Genomic DNA, 22292 nt, shown 5'->3' on the forward strand with positions numbered 1-22292 from the left:
TGGGTGATGTCACACTGGATTGGATCATGCTTTTAATTATTTCACCGTTATGGGTGTCACCAGAAAGGCCAACCTAATATCCCCTGAAGGTTTTCGGGAAACCTTGTGCTGAAGTTACTCCCACAAGGCGGGGTTCCCTGGGATTGTGACGCAGGAATGCAAAAGAAGTTATAACGTGTTGCCAGGTCAGGATGAGGTGTGGAGGGGAACGTTCAGGTCGCACGCACTGTAGTCCTTGCCCTGCTGGGTCATGGAGGTGGGGACACAGGAGACTGCAGACGCTGGAATCTGGGGCAACAACGAAACCGCTGGAGCAACTCAGCTGGTCAGGCAGCGTCCGTGGAGGCAGGGGGATGGTCACCGTTTCAAGTTGTGGCCCTGGGTGGGCCCTGTCTGGTCCTCAGTCTGGTCATGGCTGTTGTTCTGAGCTTGTGGACTGTCAGCATATTCTGAACACTAAATGTGAGTTAAGCTACTTAAATGTGTGGAAGTCTGGGCATTCCCAGCGGCCTGACTCTGTCTGTCTGTCTGTCTCTCTCTCTCTATCTCTCTATCTCTCTCTCCCTCTCCCCCTCTCCCTCTCCCTCTCTCCCTCCCCCTCTCCCTCTCCATCTCCCTCTCCCTCCCTCTCCCCCGCCCCGTCTCCCTCTCACTCCCCCTCCCCGTCTCCCTCCCTCTCACCCCCTCCCCGTCTCCCTCTCTCTCCCACCCTCTCTCTCTCTATCCCTCTCTCTCTCTATCTCTCTATCTCTCTCTCTCCCTCCCCCTCTCCCCTCCCCCTCTCCCCCCTCCCCCTCTCCCCCTCTCCCCTCCCCCTCCCCTCTCCCCCTCTCCCCTCCCCCTCCCCACTCCCTCTCTCTCTCTCACTCTCTCTCTCACTCTCTCTCTCACTCTCTCTCTCTCCCTCTCCCTCCCTCTCTCTCTCACTCTCTCTCTCTCACACTCTCTCTCTCTCTCTCTCACACACACTCTCTCCTCTCCGCCCCTCCCCCCAACCCCCAATCCCAGTCCTTCCAGCTTTGACTCTCTTGGGAGTCTATGGGCCATTACTGGAGTTATCAAGCGCACTTCAGCCTTAACAGCGGAAAGGTTGGAATTGTCTCCGGATAAATAAACGACAGTTTATCTTGATGGAGGAGAGATGGTTTTAATCATTATTCAGAGCTTGATCTGAGTAAGTTGGTTCTACAGCTATTGTTTGCATCAGATCAGTAACCGTCAGTGATGGGTTGCGTCTGGTTGGAAAGGTTCAGGTTCCACAGTTTCATTCCTCAACATAACTTACAGCCACAATGCTCCAAGTGAGGTTGCAAGACAACTTCATCAAACTTCAGCTCCACAGCTCCTGGTAGAGGAACAAATACTCTTCCTCGGCTCATCAGAAAACCGAACGAACAGCTGCACCTTTGTCGTCTCCCGTTTCACGTATCGGCCATTCAGTGTCTCGGGGAAGGCCCCACGCTGTTGTTGAGGCATCCGATTCCTTCCCCTGCTCACGTACACTTCTGAAAAGCGGTTGTGGGCGCGGCCCTTGAGACCCATCCGTGAATCCAGGGAGACACCAGCGATAGTTCTTCAAACAATCCGCGCAATCTGCTTTCAGAGGGGATGACCAGATGGAGCTCCCGCGATAATGCAGTAGTGAGTGACATTACTGTACAATGCGAGGCAAAGTCAGGCAAGGACAATGTTTAAAAGACATTTGAACAGGTAGGAGAGAGCGATATGGTCCCAGTGTAGGCAAATGGGACCAGCCGAGAGGGGCATCTTGGTCAGAAGGGCCGAAGGGCCTGTTTCCGTGCTTTATGACTCTGTGACTGTATAATGGTCAGGATGTTAGGAACCCATCATTTCCCTCATTCATGGGGAGAGTAACCGTGCATGTTCATAGAAAGTTTGATAACATATTCTCAGCATCCTTTGCTGACCACATTTCATTAGGCGCTCTTGTTACTGTGTCAGATCAAAGAGCGCAGGTTCCTACCGTTGGTCAGGACAGGACTGGAGTTAGTTCTGCACTGGAAGCCCTGCTCCTGGCTCAGTGAACAACCATCTGAAGTTAGGCCATGGATACTCCAGAATATCTCTGCCTGTGGTGTTACTGGAAGCAGTGCAGTCAGTCACAGGGCACAGTTCAACATCCAGACAGTCCAATGTTCAGAAATACTGTGTATCTGTAACAGAATTCAATTAATTATTTCATAATCTGCTAAGGAGATGATTAATTGTTCATCAAATATTTTCATTTGCAGCTTTAGTGAATTTTTCAGAAGGCTTTGCGATTGGGAGTCAAAACCGAAAGACTTAAAATTTCCCAGGGCTTTACAGATACCGAAAAAGGGGAGTGTTTTTGACTTTGTCTATCTCAAGAAGACCTTTTCATCTTGGTGCATGTGGAAGGATTTGATTACTGCTGTCGACATTGAGCACAGGGTCCAGGTAGGTATTTCCAAAGGGCTGTACTCAGTAAGGTGTGTACAGTCAACCCCTGCAATAGGCCAGTTTGGGTTATGGAAGTTCACCCTGACAGAATTCACAAATAGAACATAGAACATAGAACATTACAGCACAGTGCAGGCCCTTCAGCCCACGACGTTGTGCCGACATTTCATCCTGTTCCAAGATCTATCTAACCCTTCCCTCCCACATAGTCCCCCATTTCTCTATCATTCATGTGTCTAAGATTCTCTTAAATGTCCCTAATGTATCTGCCCCCACAACCTCTGCAGGCCGTGCGTTCCACGCACCCACCACTCTCTGTGTAAAAAGCTTACCCCTGACATCCCCCTTATACCTTCCTCCAATCACCTTAAAATTATGTCCCCTCATGTTAGCCATTGTCGCCTTGGGAAAAAGTCTCTGACTGTCCACTCGATCTATGCCTCTTGTCATCTTGTACACCTCTATCATCTCCAAAGAGAAAAGCCCTAGCTCACTCAACCTATCCTCATAAGACATGCTCTCCAATCCAGGCAGCATCCTGGTAAATCTCTTCTGCACCATCTCTAAAGCTTCCACATCCTTCCTATAATGAGGTGACCAGAACTGAACACAATATTCCAAGTGCGGTCTGACCAGAGTTCTATAGAGCTGCAACATTACCTCGCAGCTCTTGAACTCAATACCCCGACTAATGAAGCCCAACACACCATACGCATTCTTAACAACCCTATCGACCTGCGCGGCAACCTTGAGGGATCTATGGACGTGGACCCCAAGATCCCTCTGTTCCTGCACACTGCTAAGAGTAGATCACTGCTCAAAAACTCAAAGTAGGGCATAAAATTTGCTCTCACAGAATTTGTGTGAAAAGAAATAAATACAATTTTTTTGCCAACTTGCGTTCCTCGATGCAGGCACAGAATACAATACGGCTCGTTTTCTCGGAAAGTAACCCCCTCCCCGCTCTCCCCGCACCTCAGGAGTCACCTGTCATTGCAAAGAGGGAGCAATAAGCAAACTGCTGGAGGAAGTCAGCGGGTCAGGCAGCATCTGTGGAGGCGGAGGGTTAGTCAATGTTTCGGGTCAGTACCCTGCATCGGACTGAGAGTAGAGGGAGGATAGCTGATGAGGGTGAGGCAGGGGTTGGTGGGCAATTCTCCTGATTCCAGCATCTGCTGTCTCCAATTATACAGTAGTGTAGTGGTTAGCATGACGATATTACAGCGCCAGCGACCCAGGTTCAATTCCCGCCGCTGCCTGTCAGGAGTTTGTACGTTCTCCCCGTGTCTGCGTGGGTTTCCTCCGGGTGCTCCGGTTTCCTCCCACATTCCGAAGACGTACGGGTTGGGAAGTTGTGGGCGTGCTATGTTGGCGCCGGAAGCGTGGCGACACTTGCGGGCTGCCTCCAGGACACTCTACGCAAAAGATGCATTTCACTGTGTGTTTCGGTGTACATGTGACTGAATGTAACTGCAAAAGACTTTCTAAAGTTGCATCTCTGTAGACTTGGGACGGCACAGGCGCGCAGCGGGTAGTGCCGCTGCCTCACAGCTCCGGAGACCCGGGTTCGATCCCCGACCTCGGGTGCTGCCTGTGTGGAGTGTGACCAGACGGGATTTTCCAGGGTACTCCAGTTTCCTCCCACATCCCAGAGACGTGCGGCTTCCAATTTAGTTTGCCCCCGCGCATTACCGCTTGTGGGTGTGTGGCTGGGAGGAGAGTTGGGAGGGTGGTGCAGGGGCAGGTGTAAAAGTGGGGTTAGTACAGAGGGGTACTGGATGCTCAGCACACACGTGATGGGCCAAAGGGCCTGTTTCTGTGCTGTATGGTTGCGCACAGTGCCGACACCCAGTCCCAATTTCCTGCAAAAATGCATGAAGGGCAGTAGTTTGGAGTTTGGTGCACGGTTGGTAAACACGGGAGCTGGCGGCTCTCGTGTCCAGCTGTGTCAGAGGACACAGAACGATAACAGGGCAAGCCGCCATGGAGCCAAGGATGGACACAGGAGATCTCTACCCTGCATATCCTTGGTGGCTGAGCTCTCTCTGCCCACTGGAGGAGCAAATTCCAAAGGACTCCCTCCCTCTGTGGGACACCGACAGTACAGCAGTGCCCGAGAACACCAGCTGTCCCTCACTGGAGCCCATGCCAGTGAACTGCCTCTCCACCCACACAGCGCCCGGGTGACCGGCTGGGAGGGACGGCAGAGGTCCGCTGCGGCCGCTCGGACAGATCCCGTCACCGGGAGTTTCCGGGTCAACGTGACCTTGACCTCATGGGGGGAGCGGCCCACGGTGAAGGCCTCCCACAGAACGTCCCGTGTCCCGCTGACGAGACCCTTGGGAAACCCCGAGCCGCTCTCTGCAGACTCCCAGCCAGCGGGCTCTTTGCTTTGGCCACGTCTGTGGCTCCTGTTCCGAGGATCAGACCCACCTGAGTGGCCAATCCTGGTCAACCAGCACCTGCAGTGACGAGAGCCGCCAGCGGTGGCACCACTGAGCGGGGGGAGCTGAGCAGCTCCGAGGTGGTTGTTCGTTGTAGCTCAGTCCGGGGCTTGGGGAGGAGTTGAGCCGCCTGCAGTCAGCCCTGAGACTGCCCTGTCACCTTTCCTGATGTCCGCGGGGAAAATTAGCAAGGGGTGCCAAACAAAGGAGACTGCAGCTGCTGGAATGCGGGACACAGAGCTGGACGCTGGAAGAACGCAGCAGGTCAGGCAGCGTCTGTGGAGGCAAACACTGAAAGACAATGTTCCGGGTCCAAACCTTGCATCAGGACTGAGAGGGGAGAGGAAAGGTTGCCAGTGTGTAGCTGTACATGGGGGAGGTGTGGGTGTCTCTATCACCTACCAGATGGGGAGGAGGTGGTGGATAGGTAGACCCAGGTGAGAAAAGGGATGGGACAAAGGAACAAGCTTGGTGGATAAGTGTGTGTGTGTGTGTGTGTGTGTGTGTGTGTGTGTGTGTGTGTGTGTGTGTGTGTGTGTGTGTGTGTAGCGCAGGAGACCACCAGGTTACTTGAAATTGGAAAATCCAACGTTTGTAACATTGGGTTGTAGGCTACCCAAGCGGGATGAGATGTTGAACTCCTAATTTGCGTTTGGCCTCTCCGTTGCAATGGAGGAGGCCGAGGATAAGGTAAGATCTCTTTATCAGTCACATGTACATCGAAACACACAGTGAGATGCATCCTTTGCGTAGAGTGTTCTGGGGGGGCAGCCCGCAAAGTGTCGCCACGCTTCCGGCACCAACGTAGCACGCCCGCAACTTCCTAACCCGTACGTCTTTGGAATGTGGGAGGCAGCGGGACCACCCGGAGGAAAACCACGCAGACACAGGGGGGGGAACGTACAAACTCCTCACAGACAGCGGCGGGGACTGAACCCGGGTCGCTGGCGCTGTAATAGCGTTACGCTAACCGCTACGCTACCGCGCCTGACGGACAGATCGGTGTGGAAGTGGGAGGGAGAGTGGATCAATGGGAGAGATCAGTCAGGCACACTGATGCAGATGGTGAGTGGCAGTGCACAGTCCATTCTCGGGACTGGCGGGATTTTACCTTGAACTGATTCCTGGCTTGACTTCCTCTGGGTAAGGCCGGGCGCTGCATGGGTGTCTGTCTGAAAGGCGGGCAGTGTGTGCCGCAGGTCCCAGCCCGCTGTAACCAGGAGTGAGCACAGCAGCTCCCTGGGTGCATGGCCAGTTCCACGGCTCGTTCCCACGGTGATGGGTGACTGGGCTAAGGCCTGAGGCCTGAGCTGTGTTGGCTGGGAACTACATGCATTTATAGATGCTGCTCAGGATATTTCCTTCGGCGCACTCCACAGGGCAGGGGTTTCCAGAGCTCCGTGTCCGAAGGTCGGAATCGCACGTGGACAGGGCCCTCAGTAAAACTCCAGGTTCTCATCTCATCCGCGCTGCAAGTTCACAAGGGAACTGAATGTGTCTGATAGGCCCAGGAAGATTTGCAAGGATGTCGCCAGGACTCGAGGGACTGAGTTTTCGGGAGAGGTTGGAATATTGGGACACAGGAGACAGAGGGGTGACCTTATTGAGGTGTATAAAATCATGAGGGGCGTAGACAGGGTGAATGCGCACAGTCCCTTTCCCCAGGAAAAGGGAATCAAAAACTAGAGGGCATCGGTTTAAAGTGAGGGGTGAAAGATTTAAAAGGGACCTGAGGGACAACTTTTTCACACAGAGGGTGGTCAGTATGTGGAACGAGCTGCCAGAGGAAGTGGTTGAGGCAGGTACGTTAACAATATTTAAAAGGTACTTGGACGGGTACACGGATAGGAAAGGTTTAGGGGGATATGGACCAAACGCGGGCAAATGGGACTGGCTTAGTTGGGGCATCTTGGTCAGCATGGACCCGTTGGGTCGAAGGGCCTGTTTCCGTGCTGTATGACTCCATGGGGTCAAAGGTGGGTCCCTCAGCATCTCCCTGTACCAGGCAGCCATGCCATCAGGGAGGATCCAAGGTGCTTCTCATATTAAATTCATGGGAGGGGTTACAAATTGCTGCCCTCCCCACCTCCCCCTATCAACGCCAGTCACACACTCTGATCTCCTGGTGAGGTCCTTCGGCTGGGCCGGTGATGGGATGGGGTGGGTGACTTCACGCGGTGCGCCACTGGCGTTGTGCGCAGGCTGCACAGGTGACATGTCCGGCACTGGGCTGATCTCCTGGCTTCACTGTAAGGTCAGGAGGGGGGCGGTGGGATGGGCACGGGCTGGTCAGTAACACAGAGAGTCAGAGAGTCGTCAGCATGGAAACAGGCCCTTCGGCCCAAGTCCTCCATGCCGACCGTGCTGCCAGCGAGCTGGTCCCATCTGCCTGTGTTTGGCCCAGAGCCCTCTAAACCTCTCCTATCCATGGACTTATCTAAATGGGTTTTAAACAATGCCAATGTACCCACCTCAACCACTATTCCTGGCAGCTCAATCCAAATACGCACCAGCCTTTGTGTGAAGAAGCTGCCCCTGATCTCCCTTTCAAATCTCTCACCTCTGATCTTAAGCCTACGCCCTCTAGTTTTTATCATCCCCTCCCTGGGAAAAAGGCTGTGCGCTTTCACCCTGTCTATGCCCCCCATGATCTTATACACCTCTATCAGGTCACCCCTCAATGTCCGATGTTCCGGGGAATAAAGTCCTGGTCTACGCAACCTCTCCTTGTAGCTCAGGCCCCCAAGTCCGGGCAATGTCCTGGTAAATTTTTTCTGTGTTCTTTCTAGTTTAATAACATCCTTCTTATAACAGGGTGACCAAAACTGTGCACAGTCCTCAGAATTCAGATTCAAAATTCAGAATCAGGTTTACTATCACTGACATACGTCGTGAAATGTGTTGTTTTACTGCAGCAGTACAGTGCAAGACATAAAGACATAAAAATTACTATAAGTTAAAAAATAAGTAAATAGTGCAAATGAAGAATAGTGAGGTAGTGTTCACGGACCATTGAGAAATCTGATGGCAGAGGGGAAGAAGCTGTTCCTGAAACATTGAGTGTGGGTCTTCAGGCTCCTGTACCTCCTCCCTGATAGTGGTAACATGAAGAGGGCATGTCCCGGGTGGTGAGGGTCCTTAGTGATGGATGCCGCCTTCTTGAGGCACCGCCTCTCGAAGATGTCCTCGATGGTGGGGAGGGTTGTGTCCGTGATGGAGCTGGCTGAGTCTACAACCCTCTGCAGCCTCTTGCGATCCTGCGCGTTGGAGCCTCTGTACCAGGCAGTGATGCAACCAGTCAGGATGCTCTCCACCGTACATCTGTAGAAATTTGCAAGAGACTCTGGTGACATACCGAACCTCCTCAAACTCCTAACATAGCAGAGCCACTGGCGAGCCTTCTTCATGATTGCATCAATGTGTTGAGCCCAGGATAGATCCTCTGAGATGTTGACGCCCAGGAACTTGAAGCTGCTCACCCTTCCCACCACTGACCCCTCAACGAGGACTGGTGTGTGTTTGCCCGATTTATGTATAAATTATATTCTGTGCATTGGCTGTACCTACATGCCTGTGACACTGCTGCAAGCAAGTTTTTCATTGTACCTGTACCTCACCGCGCTGGTGCACATGGCAATAAACTCGACTTGACTTGGGCTATTTAAGACGGAGATGTGGAGAATTTCATCTCTTGGAGTTCAGTGAACCTTCGGAATTCTCCAAGCCAGAGAGCAGCGCAGACTCACCGGTTGAGTTCATTCCTAGAACACAGAACGGCACTGGAACAGGCCCTTCGGCCCATCATGTCTGTGCCGGCCATGATGTCAATCTAAGTAATCCCATCGCATGGTCCACGTCCCTTCCACTCCCTGCCCGTTCGTGTGTCTGTCTAAATGCCTCTTAACCATTGCCATTGTATCTGCCTCCGCCAGCACCCCTGGCAGCCCGTTCCAGGTCCCCACCACCTCTCTGTGTAAAAAAACCTGCCCCACACATCTCCTTTAAACTTTCCCCCCTCTCACCTTAAACCCATGCCCTCTAGTAATTGATATCCCCACCCTGGGAAAACGACTGTCTACCCTCTCAGAATTATACAAACTTCTATCAGGTCTCCCCTCAGCCTCCACTGCTCCACAGGAAACAAACCCAGTCTCTCCCCATAAATGGGACGGTCCATCCCAGGCAACGCCCTGGTGAACCTCCTCTGCACCCTCTCCAGTGCACTCGCACCCTTCCTGCAGTGATCCGTCAGCAGTGTGGTCGTGGTGGAGACATGGCTGGATCTCCTGTACCCCCCCCCCCCCCCCACCCGATGGTAGTAACGAGAAGAGGGCACGTCCCGGGTGGTGAGGGTCCTTAGAGATGGATGCTGCCTTCTTGTGGCACTGCCTCTCGAACATGTCCTCAATGGTGGGGAGGGATTTATATTCTGTGCCCCGGGTAATGAGGCAAGCACCTCGTATGGCACCTTCACCACTTCATTTACCTGTGCTGCCACCTTCAGGGGTCATACGGCCTTGTGCACTGAGGTCCCTCTGTTCCTCAATATTCTCTGGGGCCCGACCATTCAACCTGCAATTGCTTATCTTGCCTTCACCAAAGTCAAATTTCACCTCCGGCATTTTGTGCACCTAAGTCTTTCACCGAAATCCCCTGTTAAGGGCCAGGTGTCTTCCTTAATTGGTTGTAAACAATATAAGCAGTTGTCATATTGAGAATGTGTATAAGGTATAATGAAAGGTTAGGAGAGTAAAAGATTGTGAGCCCTGAAACGTGAATTAAAGGGTACATCACTATGGCTGTAATAGACTGCTTGAAATAGCTGTGCTTTGCTTTGCAGTGCCTTGCTTCAGAGATTTTGCTTGCTTTGGCTAGTTTTCTTCAGCCTTGAGGTATAATTATACAGTACAATCAGTTCGTGTCTCAGCAAGTCTGCACAATTGACTCTTGCTCCACTAAACTGACCCTGAGCCCACCATGAGAAACCTTATGTCTACAAAGATAACTGGTGGAACAAGATGGTCTGAAAAGATTAAGGAACTATAGCTTTAGTAACTTTTTTTTAAAGTAAATTCCTTTGTCTGTAACCAATCATGATGTAGAAAATAAGTGCCATGCTGCCTGACTAGTGCCTGATCATTCCTTGTATGTCAATTGTTTGCACCTCTGAAAAAGTATAAGGATGTATGTAGAGCAATGTATCTCAGAGACCACCCGGTCAGGGACGGAGGTGCCTGGCTTGGTGCTCTCTCCTCGGAGCAAGTAGTAAAGAGATTGAACGAGAATAGTGGTCTTTTGGGTCTTCTCTCCGACCGAATTCGACAGTATTATTGCATTCCTTTATTACCACATATGATCACTTTATCCTCAAACATTCTATAATTAAGAGGCATAGATCGAGTGGACAGTCAGAGACTTTTTCCCAGGGCGACAATGGCTAACACGAGGGGACATAATCTTAAGGTGATTGGAGGAAGGTATAAGGGGGATGTCACGGGTAAATTTTTTACACAGAGAGTGGTGGGTGCGCGGAATGCACTGCCTGCAGAGGTTGTGGGGGCAGATACGTTAGGGGTGTTTAAGAGACTCTTAAGATAGACACATGAATGATAGAGAAATGGAGGGCTATGTGGGAGGGAAGGGTTAGATAGATCTTAGAGCAGGATAAGATGTCGGCACGACATCGTGGGCCGAAGGGCCTGTGCTGTGCTGTAGTGTTCTGTGTTCTGTGTTCTATGTTACTGTAAATTAAGATTTCACTGGAGCTCACAATGAGCAAGAGCTATGTTTGAATTATTGGAATTGTAAATCAATCAGATATGCCTCGTATCAAGACTCAGATGGTAATATGACTGCTTTTTCTCTGTTTCATTGCCATTGATGGATGTCCCTGTGTGTCCCTCACTTACACTGGACGCGGACAGGCTGACGGTCTCCTGCAGGTACGTAACGAGAGCCCACAGGGACATACTCCCGACTGGGGCTTCACTGAAGGCCCTGACTCTTTCCAAACTTCGTCACCTCCTCACCGATTCCTTGCTCTAGACTGCTCATGTCCATCCAAAGTTTGATCCTACACAGGGGAGAAAATGCACAAACACAAAACACTCATTTATCCTTGCAGTAATTTCACTCTTCAGCTCCATAACTCTCGGTTGTTCTGTGATTAAACCTTGCACAAAGTTTCCCCAAATGTACGTTAATGTGGCTCGGGGCAGGAGATGTGAAGCTGAAATGTAGCTGGAGTTCCCCACTGAACGGTGTTTTGTTGTCTATGGATGACAGCTTGGGATTGCAGGGGAACGGGGGGCTGAGGGTTCAGATGCATGGCTGTCTTTCCCACAACTCCTGGTGAAACCTTCCAGCCACATCTCCACCACGACTGCACCGCTGACCGATCAAAGCTGCTGATGCCATTCTGTGTGACGATGAGAAGGGTCATTCCTGGTCACAGCTGGGCACTCTGTCCACAGAGGGCACTCTGCCCACACTGTGCACTCTGTCCACACTCTGTCCACACTGGGCACTCAGTCCACACCTTGTCCACACTGGACACTCTGTCCACACTGGACATTCTGTCCACACTGGGCACTCTGTCCACACTCCGTCCACACTGGACATTCTGTCCACACTGGGAACTCTGTCTGCACCCTGTCCACACTGGGAACTCTGTCCCCTCAGAGCACTCTGTCCATACCCTGTCCACACTGGACACTCTGTCCACACCTTGTCCATACTGGACACTCCGTCCACACTGGACACTCTGTCCACACTGGGAACTCTGTCCACACTGGGCACTCTGTCCCCTCAAGGCACTCTGTCCATACCCTGTCCACACTGGGCACCCTGTCCACACTCTGTCCACTCAGGGCACTCTGTCCACACCCTGCCTACACTGGGCACTCTGTTCACACTGGGCACACCATCCACACTCTGTCCGCACCCTGTCTACACCCTGCCCACACTGGACACCCTGTCCACAACCGGTACCCCTCCACCATCAGCAGCAGGGGGGACCCCTGTTCAGGTGGGAACAGCCAGTGGCTACCAACCCCTTGCCCTGGGCTTGCAACATTCCCACCATGACCCTGAGGATCCACCCTTGGGCTCTGGGGTCTCGCTGTTACAGACCTCCCTCGACAAGGTCACCTGGAGCACCGAGCCACATCCCCTTGTACCCTGACTATACAGGTGCACCACACGTCTCCCAACCCCTCCACTCTCTCTGAACTGGCAGACTGTTTGCCAACATCAGCGGGGCTGGGAGCACTCTCAACCCACAAAACACTGGCAGGAGGAAGACCACCAACTGCCCCCTGTCCCTGGCACAGAGTTCCCATCGCAGCCGTGGCCTGACCCTGACCCTGAACCTGAACCAGCCCCTGATCCTGACCCTGTACCTGACCCTGGACCAGCCCCTGACCCTGAACCAGCCCCTGACCCTGACCCTGTACCTGACCCTGAACCAGACCCTGACCCTGACCCTGAACCAGCCCCTGACCCTGACCCTGTACCTGATGCTGACCCTGAACCAGACCCTGACCCTGAACCAGCCCCGACCCTGACCCTCAACCTGTCCCTGACCTTGAACCTGACCGTGACCCCGATGCTGACCGACCCTGACCCTGATGCTGACCTGAACCTACATTGACCCTGACCCTGACCCTGTTCCTTCATCCAACCCTCATCTCCCCCCACCTCACCCACCAGATCCTCCCCCTGCCCCCTCCTCCTCCCATCTCCCCTCCACCCCTTCACCCAACCCTCCCCCGCACCCCCTCCCCTTTCCTCCTCTCCCCCTCGTCCACCAGCCTGCCCCTCCCCGCCCCCTCCACTCTGCCCCTCCAGCCCTCCCCCTGCCCCTCCCCTTCCTCTATCCCTCCACTCCCTCTGGCAGGACCCCTGCAGGAGGCAGCCTGTTTCTCAGCTTGTTGTCTCCGGGATCTTGCTGTGCACATGCTGACTGTGCTCTGCTGACAGCCGGGAGGTGTTACAGCCGGAGGACTGTGCCAACTGCCCTGGTGTTGACAGCTTTCCACAGGCGCTGTGGTCTTCCCTTAGAGCCGGTAATGCAAAGGCCGAGACCAACGGCCCACAGGTCCCACCGCACCGAGCTAATCGTTCGCCACCTCTCGTGTGTCCTGGGAAGAAGGACGGCTGCTGTCAGACACACGCCGACCGGCCGATGTGCGGCCGCTGACCCACCAGTGGGCTCAGCCTGCAGTGCCCCGACATGGCCCAGTCAAACCCCAATTCAAAGGGCAAGAGGCACGCCCCCCCTCCCCCCCCCAACACCACCTCCTGAACAATGAATGTCTTCGACCGTGGAGGGGCGGAGGAGATGTGGAGGGAGTGAGTGGGGATGTGTGCATTGTGCTTCAGGTCATGTCGCACCGGGACACTGGACGGTGAAGTCATCCGAACACATCCAGAGAGCTCCGACTGAAGGAGGATGTTGGGAATACTCTTTGATCTGTCAATTCATGGTCACCCGGAACAGGCCCTTCAGCCCAACTGGTCCATGACGACCAAGATTCCCATCTAAGCTGGTCCCATTTGCCTGCATTTGGCCCAAATCCCTCTAAACCTTTCCTATCGATGTACCCGTCCAAGTACCTTTTAACTGTTGTTAAATATTCCTGCTTCAACCACTTCCTCTGGCAGCTCGTTCCACATACTGACCACCCTCTGGGTGAAAAAGTTGTCCCTCAGGTTCCTATTAAATCTCTCCCCTCTCACCTTAAACCTGTGCCCTCTAGTTCTTGATTCCCCAACCCTGGGAAAAAAAACTGTGCGCATTCACTCTATCTATGCCCCTCATGATTTTATACACCTCTATACGATCACCCCTCATTCTCCTACAATCCAATGAAAAGATTCCCAACCTGCTCAACTTCCCTCCATAGCTCAGTCCCTCAAGTCCCAGCAACATCCTGGTAAATCTCCTCTGCACTCTTTCCAGCTCAATGGCATCTGTCCTAGTGCAACGTGACCAAAACTGAACCCAATATCCCAAATGCGGCCTCACCAACGTCTTGTACAACTGAAACATAACATCCCAGCTTCTGTACTCAGTGCCCTGACTGATGAAGGCCAGCGTGCCAGAAACCTTCTTCACCACCCTGTCTACCTGTGACTCCACTTTCAGGGAACCACGTACCTGTACTCCTAGGTCCCTCAACACTCCCCAGGACCTTGCCGTTCACTGTGAAAGTCTGACCCTCATTGTACAACAGAACTTTTCTTTCTTTTTACAATATTTTTAATAATTCCATGAAGAAAAGAGGGTAAAAATACTACTGAATACATTATATTAAATCATACTTGAGATCACAATACTCTTAGTTAATAATCGCATGTGGTAGTTAGTTAATAAAGGAAAAATTGGAATAATTTTATTATAAAAAAAATCTAAACCCACTACCAAAACCGGAGCTATTCGGTTAAAAAAAGGACAAAGAAAGACCCTTGAGACATAACGATATTAGCCAACATCTGTACTTTAGTCACCAAATCAAAGGTTTTGAAAATAGTTCAAAAAAGGTCCCCACAGGGTTTGGAAGTCTAAGTTAGATTCAAGAATTGAACAACTTTTAATTTCTGTCACATCATTAATTTGTTTGGATTCCCGTTCTCTGTCTCACCCTGAGCTCGGTCTGCCCGGTGTTGGGGCAGTGACTCCACTGCCCCAGCTGCTGTCTGTGCCTTCCCCACCCACAACCAGGCTCACCCCTTCCAAGGTCTGATCACTTAACCACTCGCCACCGGCTGCAAAGGCTCCCTGGCAGGGCTCGTGCCCTCTGTGAGCGGCAGGTCAAACGTACACTGCCGGGCATCCAGATGTGTATCAGGCAAATTTAAACATCTTCACCAGGTGCCACCACCCACGACCTGGGACGGTTTGTTGGCACAGGTCTAACGCTTTTCTTTCCTGGCCATGCAGCTTAACAGCATCATCGTAAACACCACAGAGACGGTAATGCAGACGTACTTCCTGGAGAAGTTGTTGCTACGTAACAAGCCGTTGCTGTTTGTTGGACCCACGGGCACCGGGAAGACAACCATCACAAACAGCTTCCTCCAGCAGCTGTCTCCCGTCCGGTACGCCGTCTGCCAGATCAACTTCTCTGCGCGGACGTCGGCCAGTCAGACGCAGGACATCATCCTCACACGTCTCAAGAAGTACGAGCGGTTCCCAGCTTGGGGGTGGTTGGAGGGATGGAAGGAGAGATCCTGTGTGCAGGGAGCCACCGGTCTCTCCACACACACACACGCACGCACACACGCACGCACGCACGCACGCACAGAGGACAGAGAGCACTTCTGCTTAAAATGTCCTGTAGTTCAGCTCTTTAAATGCAAAGCTCCAGGTTACTGTGGCTGGTCACTGTCGAACAAATTGTCTACAAACCAGCTGGAGGTAAATCGGTAAATCGGTTTATTAATGTCACGTGTACTGAGCTACGGTGAAAACCTTTGTTTTGCATGCCATCCGTACAGATCATTTCATCACATCAGTACATCGAGATAACAGAATGCATAATAAAGTGTTACAGTTACAGAGAAAGTGCAGTGCAGGCAGACAATAAGGTGCAAGGGCCATAACGAGGGAGATCGTGAGGTTAAGAGTACTAGGGAACCGTTCAATAGTCTTATAACAGCAGGATAGAAGCTGTCCTTGAGCCTGGTGGTACATGCTTTCAGACTTCTGTATCTTCTGCCCAATGGGAGGGGGAGAAGAGAGAATGTCTGGGGTGGGTGGGGTCTTTGATTATGTTGGCTGCTTTACTGAGGCAGCGAGAAGTGTAGCCAGAGTCCATGGAGGGGAGGCTGGTTTCCGTGACGTGCTGGGCTGTGTCCACAACTCTCTGCAGTTTCTTGCAGTCCTGGGCAGAGCAGTTGCCGTACCAAGCAGTGATACATCCAGATAGGATGCTTTCTGTGGTGCATTGATAAAAGTTGGTGAGTGTCAAAGGGGACGTGCCAAATTTCTTTAGCCTCCTGAGGAAGTAGAGGCGCTGGGGAGCTTTCTTGGCCGTGGCATCTACGTGGTCGGACCAGGACAGCCAAGCTCGAGAAAGGTGATGAAGAGCATTGACTGCAGACAAGGGTCAGCGTGCGAGTGCAGTGGGATCCAGCCCCTATACCCAGGACGGCAGGACACAGGGCAAAGCAAGAGTCCAGCTGGCAGTGGTGAAGTTTCGTTGTGACTTCCTGCCTCCGGCTGGCTTGGCCCATAGTTCTGACCGACCATCCACCCAACACCCCGGGACTAGAGGTAGGAACTTCCATTTGACCCGTTTTGGAGAGGGTGATTGTTGGGTCCATTTCCATTCCACATGCCTGGATCAGTGAGGTCCATTTCCAACCCCTGCACCAGCCCTTACGTTCCACTGGAAAACTAGGGGGCTCTCGGGCACCCAGTCTGATGACCTTTGCCTCTCAATAACTTCCCAGCGAAGCAGAGAAACAAACTTGTCTTCCAGGCAGCCGTGGACTGTCTCCCGGCGGCGCAGTGAGGGGAACACTGCAGTCTGTGAGGCGGGGACACTGCTTGAGGGGGAGAATGCCATTGAGTGACCTCCCTCTGGTTACAGGTCCTCCTTGGGACCTTTCCCTCCACTCTGATTGGCTGTAAATGTTGCAGCATCGCAGAGACAGGGCAGCAGCTGCGCCCGGGGTAGTGGAGCGGTGTGGGGCCCACCCTGACAGGCACGGCTCTCCTCACGTCAGCCATCGTTGCAGCCGCAGAGTTAACATTCCACACCAGCTCGAGGGCCCGTGTCCTCGGCCGGGGAGGTGATCCGGCTGCAGCCCAGGACCGTGGGTCCATCCGTGTAACAACCTCTCCGCAGGTCTGGGAAACGGCAAAGGCGAGGGGGAGACGGCTCGGGGGGGCGAGAGGGGTGGGGGAGAGGGTGGGAGAGAGGGGTGTGGGGGGGGAGAGAGAGGGGCGAGGGAGAGGGTGGGAGAGATGGAGGGGAGGGGGGGTGAAGGAGATGGGTCAGAGAGCGGGGGAGAGAGGGGGTGGGAGAGGGAGTGGGGGAGGGGGAGAGAGGGGGTGGGAGAGAGGGGGTGGGGAGAGGGGGGTGGGGGAGGGGGGTGGGAGAGGGGGTGGGGGAGGGGGGTGGGGGAGGGGGTTGGGAGAGGGGGTGGGGGAGGGGGTTGGGAGATGGGGTGGGAGAGGGGGTGGGGGAGGGGGGTGAGGAGAGGGGGTGGGGGAGGGGTTGGGAGAGGGGGGGAGAGGGGGTGGGGGAGGGGGTGGGAGAGGGGGTGGGAGTGGGTTGGGGGAGGGGGTGGGGGAGAGGGGGGTGGGGGAGGGGGTGGGGGAGAGAGGGTTGGGAGAGGGGGTGAGACGGAGGTTGAGAGAGCACGAGACAGTGAGCGTACAAGGTGTGTGTGAGGGGGAGCAGTGAAGGGGAGCAGTGGGGGGGCAGTGGGGGGGAGCAGTGAGGGAGAGCAGTGAGGGGGAGCAGTGGGGAGGGAGCAGTGGGGGGGGCAGTGAGGGGGAGCAGTGGGGGGGGCAGTGAGGGGGCAGTGGGGGGGAGCAGTGGGGGGGAGCAGTGAGGGGGGCAGTGGGGGGGCAGTGAGGGGGGGCAGTGGGGGGGAGCAGTGGGGGGGGCAGTGGGGGGCAGTGGGGGTGGGGCAGTGGGGGTGGGGCAGTGAGGGGGAGCAGTGGGGGGGAGCAGTGTGGGGGGGCAGTGGGGGGGAGCAGTGAGGGGGAGCAGTGAGGGGGAGGGTTGGGGGTGGGGGAGAGCGAGGGAAGGCGAGAGGACAGGAGAGTGAGAAGGAGTCTGGTTCTGAAACAAAGCAGCGAAGGGGGTGTGAGGCGGAATGGTGGGTCGGGGCGGCGGGGGGGGGGGGTGCGCTGCCGGAGGAAGGGAGCTGGTACAGGGCCCGGGGACGCCAGAGGGTGAGAGTGAGAGTGAGGGCCGAGAGTAACGAGAGAGTGAGCAGAAGAGCATGACAGCATGAGAACACAGAACAGGAGAGCACAGGAACAGGCCCTTCGGCCCACCATGTCTGTGCCGACCATGTTGCAATTTGCACTGATCCCTTCTGTCTGCACATGCTCCATCTCCCTCCGTTCTCTGCACATCCATGTGCCTATCTAAGAGTCTCTTAAATGCCTCTATCGTATCTGCCTCCACCCCCACCCCTGGCAGCACATTCCAGGCACCCACCACTCTCGGTGTAAAAAAACCTGCCCCGCACATCTCCTTTGAACTTAACCCTCTCACCTTAAATGCATGTCCTCTGGTATTTGACCCCCGGGATAAAGACTCTATCTATGCCTCTCATAATATTACGAACCATTATCAGGTCTCCCTTCACCCTCCGCCGCTCCAGAGAGAACAGCCCAAATTTGTCCAACCTCTCCTTATAGCTGGTACTCTCTAATCCAGGCAGCGTCCTGGTGAACCTCTTCTGCGCCCTCTCCACGTCCTTCCTGTAACGGGGCGACCCGAACTGCGCACAATGCTCCAAATGTTTTATACAGCTGCAACGTGAAGAGAAGCAAGGAAAAGTGAGAGCAAAAGACTGAAAGTGGTGTGCGGGGATTTGGCCCGTAGAGGTGCTTGCCAATGCAACAGGGCCAGAGTTTAAAGCCAGGCAGTCGATAATTTGAATGAAGAAATGAACTGAATAATGACCATCATTGTCACCTCCAAAAGAGCAGGCTGGTCATTGACTTCAGGAAAGGGGGCGGTGTACATGCACCTGTCTACATCAACGGTGCTGAGGTCGAGAGGGTTGAGAGCTTCAAGTTCCTGGGAGTGAACATCACCAACAGCCCGTCCTGATCAAATCATGTAGATGCCACAACCAAGAAAGCTCACCAGCGCCTCTACTTCCTCAGGAGGCTAAAGAAATTCAGTTTGTCCCCTTTGACTCTCACCAACTTTTACCAATGCACCATAGAAAGCATCCTATCTGGATGTATCACAGCTTGGTACGGCAACCGGTCTGCCCAGGACCGCAAGAAACTGCAGAGAGTTGTGGACACAGCCCAGTGCATCACGGACACCAGCCTCCCCTCCTTGGACTCTGTCTTTACCTCTCGCTGTCTTGGTGAAGCAGCAGCATAATCAAAGACCCCACCCACCCGGGTCATTCTCTCTTCTCTCCTCTTCCATCAGGTAGAAGATACAGGAGCCTGAGGGCACGTACCACCAGACTTAAGGACAGCTTCTACCCCACTGTGATAAGACTGTTGAACAGTTCCCTTATACAATGAGATGGACTCTTGACCTCACGATCTACCTTGTTGTGACCTTGCACCTTATTGCATTGCACCTTCTCTGTAGCTGTGACACTTTACTCTGTACTGTTATTGTTTTTACCTGTACTACATCAATGCACTCTGTACTAACTCAATGGACTCTGTACTAACCCAGTGTAACTGCACTGTGTAATGAATTGACCTGTACAATCGGTTTGCAAGACAAGTTTTTCACGGTACCTCGGTACAAGTGACAATAATAAACCAATTCCAATACCAATATCAATACTATTACAGGCGCAGGAGAAGTGTCCATGGGATAGAGCCCGAGAAACAGCTGTGTGTTTTCGTCGATGATCTGAACATGCCAGCGAAGGAGAAGTATGGAGCACAACCTCCCGTGGAACTGCTCCGACAGTGGATCGATCACGGTTACTGGTTTGACAGGTATGGTCAACGGGACGGCAGGTCTCTCTCTCCCCGTGCGACAGCCTAGCCCCGACAGAAGGCCTGGCCCAGCTCTCCGAGATGAGCAAACATCCAGAAATCATGGTGACTTCTATCATCAGGGAAGGTAAAAATAACCAAAGGAAAGTCCATCCCATAATTGTCACGTACTTCACCCGACAGTCACTGAAGGAAGTGCTGTCAGTGAAGTGCATGAGGGAGGGTATCGGTGTAGGAGAGGAGGGAGAGGTTCGGAGGGATCTGGGGAGGAATCTGAATCAGAATCAGGTTTATTATCACTGACAGATGTCGTGAAATGTGTTGTTTTGCGGCAGCAGTACAGTGCAAGGCATAAAAATTACTATAAGTTACAAAAATAAATAAATCGTCCAAAAGAGGAGTAACAAGGCAGTGTTCATGGGTTCATGGACCGTTCAGAAATCTGATGGCGGAGGGGAAGAAGCTGTTCCTGAATCGCTGAGTGTGGGTCTTCAGGCTCCTGTACCTCCACCCCGATGGTAGTAACGTGAAAAGGGCATGTCCTGGATGGTGAGGGTCCTTAGTGATGGATGCTGCCTTCTTGAGGCACCGCCTCTTGAAGATGTCCTCGATGGTGGGGAGGGTTGTGCCCGTGATGGAGTTGGCTGAGTCTACAACCCTCTGCAGCCTCTTGCGATCCTGCACATTGGAGCCTCCATACCAGGCGGTGATGCAACCAATCAGAATGCTCTCCACTGCGCATCTGTAGAAATTTGCAAGCGTCTCTGGTGACATACCGAATCTCCTCAAACTCCTAATAAAGTAGAGCTGCTGGCGTGTCCTCTTCGTGATTGCATCAGTGTGTTGGGCCCAGGATAGATCCTCTGAGATGTTGACGCCCAGGAGCTTGAAGCTGCTCGCCCTTTCCACTGCTGATTCCTCAGTGAGGGCGGGTGTGTGTTCTCTCGACTTCCCCTGGAGTGTGGTGGGAATGTGGAACACACTGCCCCAGAGTGCGGTGGAGGCAGAGACTCCCGCAGAATTTAGGAAAGATCTGAATGAGTACCTGAATGCCCAAGGCATCGAAGGTAAGTCGGTCAGCATGGATAGGCTGGGCCAAAGAGCCTGCTACTATAGCATGTAACTGCCTGACACCATAAATATGTGTCAACCCAGCCCTCAGGATCATTTACACATCAGTTTAAATCAGTTCAACCTCCAGTGACTACACTCCACAGCCAAGAGGGCCTGAATCCCAGTAAGAGGGCTGCAGTATGTGGACCACGACTGTAGACAACTGCACGGAGAGGCCAAGCTCCAAATCATCATCTCGTTCACTGGGAGGGTGGGCTTCCCACTTAACGAGCGCAAAGCAAAGGATCCCCCCCCCTCAACCTGCCCCAGCTCGATGACGTCACCCTCTGACAATTAGAGGGGATGGTCCTGGGACAATGCCAAGTGAAACTGTAAGGGTTGGACCTAAAAATAAGAAGGGAGTGACCACTTTGGTGGGATTGTACTTTAGGTTTCCCCACCCTTCCAGTAGTCAGCAGGAGTTAGATATGTGGGAAGATTTGTAAGAATAATGGGTCTGTATTGTAGGTGATTTTAACTTGCCTGATATTGACTGGTTTCTGCCTTAGTGTGAAGGACTTGGATGGGGCAGAAGTTTGCTTAAGCAATATGCAGGTGGCTCTAGCAGAGAGGAGGCAATGCTTGACCTCCCACTGGGAAATGAGGTTGGGCGAGTGAAGTGTCAGTGGACGGGGACCACAGAACATAGAGCGGGACAGCACAGGACAGGCCCTGCAGCCCGCGATGTTGCGCCGAACTAATTAAACCAATGACTCCCAGTTAGTCTAATCCCTGTTCCCCACACATTGACCATATTCCTCCCTTCTCTGCGTACTCACGGTAGTGTAGCGGTTAGCGCGACGCTATTACAGCACCAGCAACCCGGATTCGATTCCCGCCGCTGTCCGGAAGGAGTTTGTACGTTCTCCCCGTGTGTCTGCGTGGGTTTCCTCCGGGTGCTCCGGTTTCCTCCCACATTCCAAAGACGTACGGGTTAGGAATTTGTGGGCGTGCTATGTTGGCGCCAGAAGCGTGGCGACACTTGCGGGCTGCCCCCAGAACACTCTACGCAAAAGACACATCTTTGATGTACATGTGACTAGTAAAGATCTTATCTTACGTGTCTAAGAGTCTCTTAAACGCCTCTATCGTATCTGCCTCCACCACCACCCCTGGCAGCACATTCCAGGCTCCCACCGCTCTCCGTGTGAAAACCTGCCCCACACATCTCCTTCAAACTTTCCCCTCTCACCTTAAATGCACGCCCTCTGGTATTAGACATTTCGACCCTGGGGAAAAGATACCGGCTGTCTACTCTATCTGTGCCTCTCATGATCTTACAAACCTCCATCAGGTCTGCCCTCAGCCTCCGCTGCTCCGTGTGCTGACCAGGTCATTCTGTGGTTGCAGAAAGGACGCAAGCATCTTCCATGTCCCCAACACGTGCGTGGTGGCTGCGATGGTTCCCCCCAGCTGTGGCCGGCAGTCCATCAGCCCACGCTGCCTACGCCATTTCAACGTCATCGCCATCCATGCCTTCAGTGAGGAAACTACGAAGGCCATCTTCCAGCCTGTGGTGGACTGGCACTTCAACGCGGGCTTCCACATCTCCCTGAGGAGATATTCCAGGGTAAAGAGCCGGCCGGAATCCGATCGGAAGCGCCGATGTTGGCTGAGGGTTA

General features: G+C 53.3%; 1 protein-coding gene across 1 annotated transcript in view; it reads left to right on the plus strand.

Annotated features, from left to right (window-relative positions):
- Positions 1 to 22292, plus strand: part of LOC127580592 (dynein axonemal heavy chain 3-like) — a 230133-nt gene that overhangs the window by 101102 nt on the left and 106739 nt on the right. Inside the window, 4 exon segments of the mRNA XM_052034178.1 lie at positions 2253 to 2439; positions 14830 to 15068; positions 19408 to 19557; positions 22021 to 22240. Coding sequence (XP_051890138.1) covers positions 2253 to 2439; positions 14830 to 15068; positions 19408 to 19557; positions 22021 to 22240 — 796 coding nt within the window.

Source organism: Pristis pectinata, chromosome 19 (genome assembly GCF_009764475.1).
Source record: "Pristis pectinata isolate sPriPec2 chromosome 19, sPriPec2.1.pri, whole genome shotgun sequence".
Lineage (NCBI taxonomy): Eukaryota > Metazoa > Chordata > Chondrichthyes > Rhinopristiformes > Pristidae > Pristis > Pristis pectinata.